The 11158-nt window shown below is 33.0% G+C and overlaps 1 protein-coding gene across 1 annotated transcript; it reads left to right on the top strand.

Annotated features, from left to right (window-relative positions):
- Window positions 1-6590: 6590 nt before the first annotated feature.
- LOC132642093 (uncharacterized) lies at window positions 6591-10434 on the top strand. The gene is made up of 3 exons (XM_060359373.1): window positions 6591-6941; window positions 9556-9955; window positions 10105-10434. The coding sequence occupies exons 2-3, from the start codon at window positions 9581-9583 to the stop codon at window positions 10432-10434; spliced, it is 705 nt and encodes a 234-aa protein (XP_060215356.1). The 5' UTR covers window positions 6591-6941; window positions 9556-9580.
- Window positions 10435-11158: the final 724 nt, after the last annotated feature.

An 11158-nucleotide genomic window follows, 5' to 3' on the forward strand; every position in this document is an offset into this window, starting at 1 on the left:
GATTTTTACAAGAGGGAGAGTGGGAGAGAGCTCGTGCTTGGGGGTTCCAAGATTTGTCTTTCTCCTTAAGAAGAGTGATCCTTATATAACGGATCAAGCACACGAAACAACAAAATTAAAAAGTAATGGCCGACAACATTATGGCCAGATAAAAAGAAAAAGCGGAAAGTAAAAAGTAAAAGCGGCCGAAAGTGACCAAAGTGGAAAACATAATTATTACAATACAAATAATTAAAGCTACTTTATAAAAGCAGATTCCTTCTTTATTAAAGTAGCCGCCTAGTGGCGGGTCCCACCAATCACTTTATCGGTGACTTGCCCTTGTCTTTTGTAGAGCTGGAGGATTCTTCCGTCTAGTCCATGAATTGGGCCAAGTATTGATCCAAATCCTCGGTATTATCTAGATTTTGAGATTCTCTTGCTAAGACTTGAATATTATGGTCTTCTTCTTCTTCTTCATTATCAGTGGTATGACCAACAGATGCCATTGATGTATCAGAAATAGCTTCCATATTAAGATGCTGCATTAAATTAGATTTAAACTCCTCCATGTAGGTGGCAATGAACTGTTCTGGGGGAATTATTCCTTTCTTCATCTGAATTTTTCGAGCAATATGCTCAAAAGGACTGGAAACTTCCTTTTGTCTGGAATTAATGGAGTCCTTATAATATGCAATAGTGGTTTTAATCTGATTTATTAAATCTTGTCCTGGAATAGTTCCATCTTTTGATTTTTGAATCAATTTTTTCCAGAATTTTATATAAAAAATTATGATTAAGCAAGGCATATTTTGCGGGGTACAACCTACTTCAACTGACCATTTCATAATCCATGGAATAGAGAATTCAATGAAGAAATACATATTAGAAATTTCTTCAGAGAAAGTGATATTATTTTCCAAATCTATAATTTTTGGATAAACATCAACCCATTCAGTATATACACTTTTGAAGGGTTCTGGTAAAGATTTTATGGTTGGACCATAATGGATCCACCATTGATAAAACCAATTTGGAATGCCCTGTTTATAAACACTGGCACAGATTTTTATAATCCATGAGTGTTTTCTATTAGAATTCTCATATAGAAGAGCTTTATTAAAGCTATCAACATAATCCCAATAATTGAATTTAACTGGGACCTTTTGTTCTGGGTGAATATAATCTCTATCTTTTAACGGACTTATTCCCCATTCATTTGGATAAAATATCCTTTTTATAATAATTTTTGAAAAGTTATAAACTTTTTTCTATTAGCAGGATAAAAATGCTGGAATTCAGCTAACCCTGTATATGAAAGGATCATTTCATAATTCATCCGATATTTATAAGTCGGAGTAGCGTATGACACTGTATCAAAGTACCTTTGCATTATTTGCCAAGGGTTCATCTTTCCATTGGAGATCATCATTTTCAAGGAGAATTATTAACTCTCGATGAATATTTTCTTCGTATGAATCAGTGTCCTCATTATCATCAATTACGAGAGCACTAGAATATGATGGAGGCATATTATCTCCTTTTTTCTGTGCTTCTATAAAATCAAGATACTCAGCATAAGTAATTTGTTTCTGGGTATTACCAGAAGTTTCTGCAATATTGTCGGCTATTAGCCTTTTGTTACCCATTTGGGCAAGAACAGTGCCTCTGCCCGTTTCTTTTGTGTCCTCTTCCCCTTCCTCTATTAGAGAAAGGTGTCAGTGTAGGTCTCATCCTGCAAATGAGAAAATGACAGTTATGAACTTAAATATTCTCGAGTGAGAAAATCAGGAAGACTATTATCAATTCCCTTTTTATAATGAATTTCAAAATCAAATGGTGCTAAAAGAGCTTGCCATCTGGCAAACATTTGTTTAGAAACATCATGTTTTCAGTCTTTATTAAACATAAATTTAGCTGCTTGGCAATCAATTTTTATTAAAAACTTTTGATTATATAAATCACCTTGAAATTTAAGAACACGTTTAACTATAGCAAAAATTTCTTTTGCTATACTAGCATAGTTCTTCTGACTATTATTCCATTTGCCAGAATAGAACTAGACTAAATATTCTTATTTATCAATTGGAGAAAGTTGTTTAAGTATTCCTCCATAGCCAATATCAGAGGCATCCGTTTCTATAATTTTTTGCCAATTAGGATTAGCTAGAGTAAGACAAGGAAGATTACTAACTTTCCCCTTGATTTTTTGAACTACTTGCGCATGAGCATCAGTCCAGGGTTTTGGAATTTTCTTTAATCTATCATATAAAATAGATGTGTCTTGGGCTAAATTTTTATAAAATGGTGAGATATAATTTAAACTCCCAAGAAATCTTTGAAGTTGGGTTTTATCAGTAATAATATCAGGAAATTTAGAAGCAAATTCTATACTTCTATTAATAGGAATAATTTCTCCTTTTTGAATATTATGGCCTAAAAATCTAACTTTTGTTGAAAAAGAGACATTTTTGGCTTATAGATATAACCAAACCATTTTGTATGATATTTTTCTTGAATATATCAAGATGTTTAAAATGCATTTCAATAGTATTTGAAAATACTAAAATATCATGTATATAAACAATGATAAAATTGCTATAAGCCATAAAAATATCATTCATAATTTTTTAAAATTCTGAAGGGGTATTCTTCAGTCCAAAAGGCATAACGTTCCATTCAAATTGTCCAATTGGAACATTAAAAGCAGTTTTATATTTATCTGCTTCGGCTATTTGGATTTGCCAATAACCTATTTTTAAATCAAATTTAGAAAATATAATCGCAGTATGAAGACGATTCAATAAATCCTTTTTATTAGGAATATGGTATCTAATCCATTTTAGAACCTTATTAAGGGGTTTATAATTTATAACCAATCTTGGAACTCCTCGTTCCTGTAATTTAGGATTTTGTAAAATATCTTCAATTTAAAGAGTATAGATTTCTTGTTTAAGAAAATTAATCTGTTGATGTTTATTCATCAATCTATCTTTTATTTCATTTAAAATCCTTGAAAAAGGTTCAGTTATAAACTGGAATTTAACCGGTTTTTCTTCATAGGTTCCTATAAAACCTTTGTCATCCATCCATTGAATAGGAAATAATTTATGAATGAATGGAGTTCGCAAAATAACTTGGTTTGAAATATTTTTTACTAATACAAAGTTTTCAGGAATACAAACTTTGTTTTGGCAAATATAAGCTTGGGGTAATTTATAAGTAATACCCATTTTTTGGCCACTATCAGACCTCAAACTATGAGTAGTTTTTTGAAAATATCTTGAAGGAATTAAGCCTTCTTGAATACAACTTAAATCAGCCCCGCTATCAACTAGAGCAGTAAATTCTTTTTTGAAGTTATAATCAATTAAAAGAGTAATGTTTATAAAAAAATTAAAAGAAGTAATAATATCCAATCTTGTCAAAAAACTGGAACTGGGATTACTACCTTCTTCTCCCTCCGTAGGAACAGCTGCTACGGTGTTATCAACTGGTAGGTCTTCTATAGTATTATAAACTGGTGTGTCTATGATTTGTTTTCCTTTTCCCTCTAGTTGCGAGACTCTATGATCTAACGAAGTCTGGAGTCTCCTAAGGGTGAAAATCTCTTGCTTAAGGTTATGAACCTCTCTTTCTAAATCTTGAGTGGTTGCCAGTGTACTTATAATATTCCGGCGCTCTTGGAGGAGTTGTTTGACTCCAGCCATAGTATAAGGTCCTGTAGGTTCTCTAATTTCTACAGCAGTTGGTTCATCTTTGGGCTGCTATTTTGAACCTATTTGGTCTATGATTTGGGACCTAATATTGGGATCCTTAATATGTTTAAGGAGGTCAACAAAGTTATTACCATCTAAAACATGTATACTAGTTTCACTAAACTGGGACATGAGTTTATAAATCTCATCATCTTCCTTGGATTTAACACAAGGTTGCCCTATTTGGCATGGTTGACACTCGTCGTCTGAACTCGAGGAGATATAACTCTCTTCGTCTAATACCCTAATATCTTCATTTGACGAGGGGTTAGAAGAACTGTCACTCTCCTTTCTAGAATCATCCTTTAGTTCTGGGTCTGAATTTAATAAGATCTTATATAAAGATTCTCTAAGGTCATCATCTATGTTAAGGGCTTTAATTTTCACCTTAACCCTACAGTTCTTATAATAATGACCTACTCTGCCACACTTATAATAGGCTTTTGGATTTTTGGATTTAATAAAATCCTTCCTTTCCTTGAAAGTCTTTTTGCGCCTAGCTTTTTTCTGCGAGCGCTTCTCCTTCAATTGTTGGAAGTCTTTATGCTTTTTCTTATGCCTATGAGGCTTCTTAGAAGATTGTGGAATATCCATACCAAACTGTCCACAAAATTCTCCTAATTCTTGTCTCTCATTAAGATCATGGTGCTTAATTTTCTGGTTGAGCCTAATTTCATTACATAGGGCTAATCCTTCCTGCATACAAGTACCAATCAATTTACCATAAGTATAAGAATCATAATTAATACTTCTTTCCCCTTTCCTAAGAGCTTTTCTAACTCTCTCTGCAAAAAGAGGAGGGAGTCCATCTATAAATTTGGACTTCCAGTAAGAGTCATTACTCTCTGGTAATTCCATGACCCTGCAAAGAAAAACATCTTTATACCACCTAAATGAGGTTAGGGTGTTACATCTAAGGTTTTGAAGCATGGTACGAATAGATTCATTATTATCCGTCCATCTTCCTGAAAAATGTTCAACAATATTAATAACTAGTGTATAAACTATATTAGCAACAGGTGCCTGATTATTCCCTTCTTGCTTAACAGCGGTTAAAATAGAATTACGCTGTGTTGGGGTCAAATAATTATCTCACCAACCTTTTAATTGGCCAGTGAAACCAGCTATAATCATATCTGCAATAACTCTTTCATCATTTTTATGAATTTTGCAGATAGTGTTGTACATCAACATCCTATGAATAGTACAATAAATCTGACGTTCACCATAACCGTCAATATTCCATTCATATATTTCCCTACCACTATAACTGTTGGAAATAACAGGTCGATGCTCCTCTAATAAAACATCTTGAGGAGTTGGGCGAGGGTAATAATACATCCTCTGAGTAGGCTTAACAACATAATATTCATCAATATTATTAATATCTGATGCTATGCGAGCCTTATAATCAATATCAGATAAATATCCATCATCCTCTGCTATTAAAGGACTGAGTTTTAAACCTTTAAACTTTTCATCTAAAAGTTTTTCTAAATCTGATAAAGATTTTAATTTAAAATCATGAATCTCAGGAGGAGGCTATATACTTGGAGTAGCAACAACTTCCTTCTGTTTCTCCTTATTAGAAGTAGACGTCTTAGTAAGACAAGATAAAAGTTTATCAATTTTTTCATGAAGTGAAAATATTTGTTCACCCAAAATATTCATATAAATATTGGAATAATTTTGCTGTCTAACCATATTATTAATATATTTAGTTATGACAGGTAAACTATTGCTTTCAATCAATTTTGAAAAAGCTGCAAAGTGCAAAGTTTTATCATCTTTGCCTATTTGAAAAGATTGTTGTGAAGGAAATACAGTATGAACGACTTCTCCACTAGATAATTTATAATCTCTTTCTAGAACAGAAATATAATTAGCAAGATATTTTTCCATAAACCAAGGCACAAAAGATATAATTTTATTTGCTTTGGAGAGATCTTTATAAAATTCTTCTTGGAAAATTATTGTTTCCTCAGGTTTAAAATTGTCAAAAAACCATTTTCTAAATGATATCCATTTAGGAGTACAAAACTCTTTGCTGATCTGTAATCTTGCGAGTGATTCCCGACTAAAATTAATTTTTTGGACTTGATCCATTAAACATCTGGAAAATCCATATCTGAATAAGTCAATTCTGGGTCTTTAATACCAGTTACAATATTATCCTGGTTAATTTTTAAATTACTAATTCTATTAGAATCAGTATCTCTTATTTGAGAAGTAGACGCTCTAGATGGAGACTGCACAATATAATCAACAGGGGATATATAAGATCGACAGGAAGACATAGATCTGGGTAAACTAGAACGAACACTATTATGTTCATTATCTTCTAATGCAGGTGTAGGTTCATGAAATCTCAATTTTATTGTCCCATCTGGGATCTGTTCAATTTCTAAAATTTCAGTAAAAACATTTTGAGGAGGTGTTGCTCCTTTAATGACCGAATCTTTAGGGAAATCTATTTCATCCCACTTGATAGGTCTTCGAGTCATAATTTTGGATTTACCAAAATTAGTTTCTATTAAAATAGTTTCATTTTTGAAATCCATGATTTTACACATAGGATTCATAGTATATAACGGTTTATAATATATTCTATAACATATGCATATTACCTCTGTACCTGGCATATAATCATAACCATGCAATTTGATACTTAATATTAAAGCATTTAAAGAATTGTCATCTTGCAAGAATACCTGCAAGTTAGGATAAGCATTAAAATAAACTGGACCATAAGCTAAACTTGTTTGGACCGTCCCTAAGAGGGATTTCTTCCAGTTGCTATTTCTTCCATCTCTTAAAGCTGCTATAAAGCTTTCTAGTAAACCTCTTAGGGGTCGTTTGGTATAGGGTATAAGATGGGATATACTGGTACTAAATTTTTGGGTTAAATTAGTACCATGTTTGGTTTGAGTTATTAATTAGTACTGGTACAAAATTATACCATAAATTGGGATAATATTATCCCCTTTTCTAGTTGGTATAACTAATACCGGTACTAATATATGTTGGGATAACTTTTCAAAATGACCATCTTGCCCCTTAACCTGTTTCATATATACGTATAGCGCTGTTCTAGAATTTTCTTTTCTCATCTTCACTTCTCCCACCAGAGCTTTGGGCACTCAGCTATGGGAGATTGATACTCCAACAAATCCAACATATTGATACTCCAAGAAATCCATCTCTGTAAGTTTGTCCTTCTATTTTCTTCTCCTTTTCTATTACTTTACCATGTATGTATTATCATTAAAAAAAAAACCTTTATCATTCTACTTACAAATTGATAAGTTTTTGGTATCACAAGAAATCTTCTCCCTTCTACTTCATGTTTTCCTCCTCTTTTTTGTTTTTCACTTTCCTCTTCTTGTAAATTTTTATTTTTTATTAATTTTTTTTTTTAATTTTGTATGTTTATTGATCATTGAATAAAGTAGCAGGTCTTATTGTTTAGTTTCTCTCAGGAGTAATACGATGCTAAATCTGAGTTCCTCTTAGATTTCTTCGGTTGTATTCCTCTTATCAGTACTAATGTGGATAAATGGTTAAACTTTTTTGAAAATGAGATGAAGATTCACATTTTGTAATCACTATTGTTGGGGTTTGGATTTTTGTTGTACTGGTTTTGATTTTTTGAAGCTTCAAATTTTTCAATGTTATTTTTATGTTACTAATGGAGATTTAGCGGGATATTGACGTTTTTTTACCTTCTTTTGATGTAATGATTCAACTAGAACTATTGTGTTTATAGATGACTATATTATTTCTAATTGTCACCAGTTATAAAAGAGGACCGTATTGCGGTGAAAAACGTAACTCTTATGTGAAACTTATTTGTTCTAGTGACCGATGGTGACAATGGTGAAATTTATTTGTACATGAGAAGAAAACAAGAACTCAGTTTTATATTATGTAATATCTATGTTTCAGTATACATGCTCAGTTTAATAATGATTTTGCAATTTTTAAATGACAAATAGGTGTCTATGGATCCTCAACAATTGTGCGATGTCAAATGCTTTATCATCTTTGAGGAGATTATGGTGCATTCATATGTTGTATTTATTTGTCTTTTTATGGCTATTTACAACATAATTTTAAGAAGACAATCTAGAAATAGACGGGTCACTCGATATAGCACATGTGCTAGAATTCCTAAAATCATGTCTCATCTAAATTCTATCATTCGTGACAATGATATTGTATGTATTGATAAGCTTAGGATGGATAGAAAGGCCTTTCACATTTTAGCTTCTTTAGCCACGAATATTGGAGGATTGACAGACACTGACAATATGTCATGTACTGAAAAGCTAGCAATGTTCTTAAATATTTTGGCTCATCACAAGAAGAACAGGTCTATCAAAGTTGATTATATTAGATCGGGGTGGAGTGTAAGTCAAGCCTTTAATGAATGTCTAAGAGCAATTCTCAAACTAACTCCATTATTACTTGTTAGCCCTAATCCAGTGGCCGAAGATGAGACTGATGATCGATGGAAATGGTTTAAGGTAGGTAAATTTCAATATAACATTTGATTTACTATAGAAAGATTTAAAACATTATCATGTAAGTATTTTGTTAATTTATTTTATAGGGTTGCCTAGGTGTATTGGATGGTACTTACATTCCCATTAGAGTTCGAACTATAGATAAGCCAACATACAGGACACGGAAAGGAAATATAGCAACTAATGTCTTGGGGGTTTGTGATAGAAATCTTAACTTTACTTATGTCTTACCTGGTTGGGAGGGATCAGCCGCTGATGGTCGTGTATTGCGAGATGTTGTTGTACGAAGGAATGGTTTGAAAGTACCCGAGGGTATGCTTTATACAGAAAGGCTTGTCTATTCTTATTACCTCAAAAATAGAATAATATTTTAAAGTAATTATATTATTGTTTATATTTTTTAGGCAATTATTATTTATGTGACGGAGGATATACAAATGGAAATGGTTTTCTGTCCCCTTATCGAGGATATAGATACTGGCTAAGGGATTGACAAGGTGACAATCCACCACCTCAATGCCGAGAAGAGCTGTTTAATATGAAGCATGCTAAGGCGCGCAATGTTATTGAAAGAGCATTTGGTGTATTGAAAGGACGTTGGGGAATTCTTAGAAGTCCTTCGTGGTACTCGGTTAAGATTCATACTAGAATCATTAGTGCATGCTGTTTGTTACACAATTTCATTCGAAGAGAGATGGAAGTTGATCCATTAGATATGGAAACAGGATTCAACATGGAGCATCAACATGAACCTGACCATGGAAATATTGATACCGTTGAACCATCCGATGAGTGGACCACTTGGAGGGATGAGCTAGCTCAGTCCATGTGGAATGAAAGATCTAGCAATTAGTCTTTGTAATTTTTAAGTTATGTTGTCAATTTGTGGTGCTTGTATACTTTTGGTATGGTTTTCGTCCATTGGAAGATGTAGTAGCTAGTGATATTTTGTGAAGACAAATAGTGAATCTTTTTGTATGTCTCACATTGCTGTTTGTGGAGACAATTCACCTTAATGTATCTCTAACAATATCTTTTTGAAGACAAGTAGTGAATCTTTACGTATGTTTTTACTTCTTTTTTTAATATAAGCAGTGTATCTATGAATTAGTCTCACAGTATTAGTTTTCCTGAACAATTTAGTTGTATTTTTTTTTTTTTGGTGATGGATAAAATATTTATAAGTGAGTCATAAGTTAAGTGACTTCACATCTTCTTGTTAAGGTTCTTAATTATTTGATTGCAAATAGCAAATACTTGCTCATTTCTTACTATGTTGTTTATTTGATCAGCTTTGGTCAATATCATATTGACGGAATGAGTAATCACACATCATCTTCTGACCAAGCATCAAAAAGGTCGAGCCAAGCAACACCTCAGAGCCGAAGGTCATGGACACTAGAAGAAGAACGCACTCTTATTGATGGTTTAAAGGATTTGTGTGTCAAGGGTTGGAAAGCGGATAATGGCACCTTTAGGCCCGGATACATGACGGAATTGGAGCTTTATTTAAACAAAATCCATCCTAATTGTGGATTGAAATCTCAACCACATATTAATTCTAAAATGAAAACATGGAAGACGGATTACGGGACTATAGCTTTATTAAAAAGTCGTAGTGGTTTGGGCTTTCAATATGGTGAAGGAAGAATTATAGTTGATGATCCAAGCAAATGGGATGAGTTTGTTAAGGTAATGAAAATTTTATTTTCTGCTCATCGAATATGTTGTTAATAAAGTTTCTTAACATGTGATTTCTGTTGCATATGCCAAGTATAATTTGTATACTTATAAAGTACGTATGTTGATTGAATATGTTGCTTTATCCTATTTTATTATAGGCTGATCCAAATGCCAAAGGAATGCAAAACAAGACATGGCCATTGTTCGAGGATTGGGAAGAAATATTTGGAAAAGATAGAGCAACGGGAGAGTTTGCAGAAGGGCCGGAAGATGCTTTTGAGGAAATTGTTAGGAGCCAAGGTCAAGGAGTTTCTAATGACAGGAGATTAGGATTTCTTATTGAAGTTGATGATGAAGATGATGAAGAAGATTCTAGACATGAACCTGATGTAGCTCCTAGAGAAGAGGAAAATGCTCATAACCTAGTAGAGCTTCTCAAAGTGCAGATAGAGCTTCTGAAAGTGCAGATAGAGCTTCTGAAAGTCTAAATCCCGAATACCAACAAAATCAACAACAAGGTAAAAATACTAGAAGCTCCTCTTCTAAAGTCAATGATAAAGAGAAAAGCAAAAAAAGAAAAAGAACTGTTGAAGATGTTAACGAGACAGCTTTAAGGGATTTAGTTGATGTTATGAAGGAATGTACGACAAATCACAGCAAAACAATGGGTGCTTTAATTGACATTTATGGGGCGCGTGATGAATCTGAAATTCGTGGAAAAGTTTTACATATCATTTCATCCCCTACTTATCAAGAGTTGTATAGTCCAGATCAACAAATCAAAGCATCAATGGGGCTTACTTCTGATGTTAGAAAAATGGATTTGTTCTTACGAATGGGTGAACTTCAACGTCAAAACATTATGTGGATGATTGTCAATGACATGTTTCCAAGTACATGAATATCATTGTAAGGGCTGGCCATGGGTTGATATTTTTGCTAGATTGACGACCTTCAAAAGGGTTAATGATTGTATCTGTTTTTGAAGCCTTAGCTCTATAAACTTGATATGTAGTCGGGAAGAGCATGAGGATGTGGATGTCAATGTTATATGTGTGGATGGTTGTCAATGATAGGTTTCCAAGTACATAATATGATTGTACGGGCTAGCCATGGGTTGATAATTTTTGCTAAATTCATGATGTTCAAAAGGTTTAATGGTTGTATTATATTTTGATGCCTCCGCTCTATAAACTTGATATGTGACGGAGA

This window comes from Lycium barbarum, chromosome 5 (assembly GCF_019175385.1).
Source record: "Lycium barbarum isolate Lr01 chromosome 5, ASM1917538v2, whole genome shotgun sequence".
Lineage (NCBI taxonomy): Eukaryota > Viridiplantae > Streptophyta > Magnoliopsida > Solanales > Solanaceae > Lycium > Lycium barbarum.

What these genes read in the sequence shown, in the direction of transcription:
- LOC132642093 (XM_060359373.1), top strand. Translation starts at nt 9,581, where the DNA reads ATGAGTAATCACACATCATCTTCTGACCAAGCATCAAAAAGGTCGAGC. An exon ending in AATGGGATGAGTTTGTTAAG is followed by an intron (nt 9,956 to 10,104) that starts GTAATGAAAATT and finishes ATTTTATTATAG; the next exon opens with GCTGATCCAAATGCCAAAGG.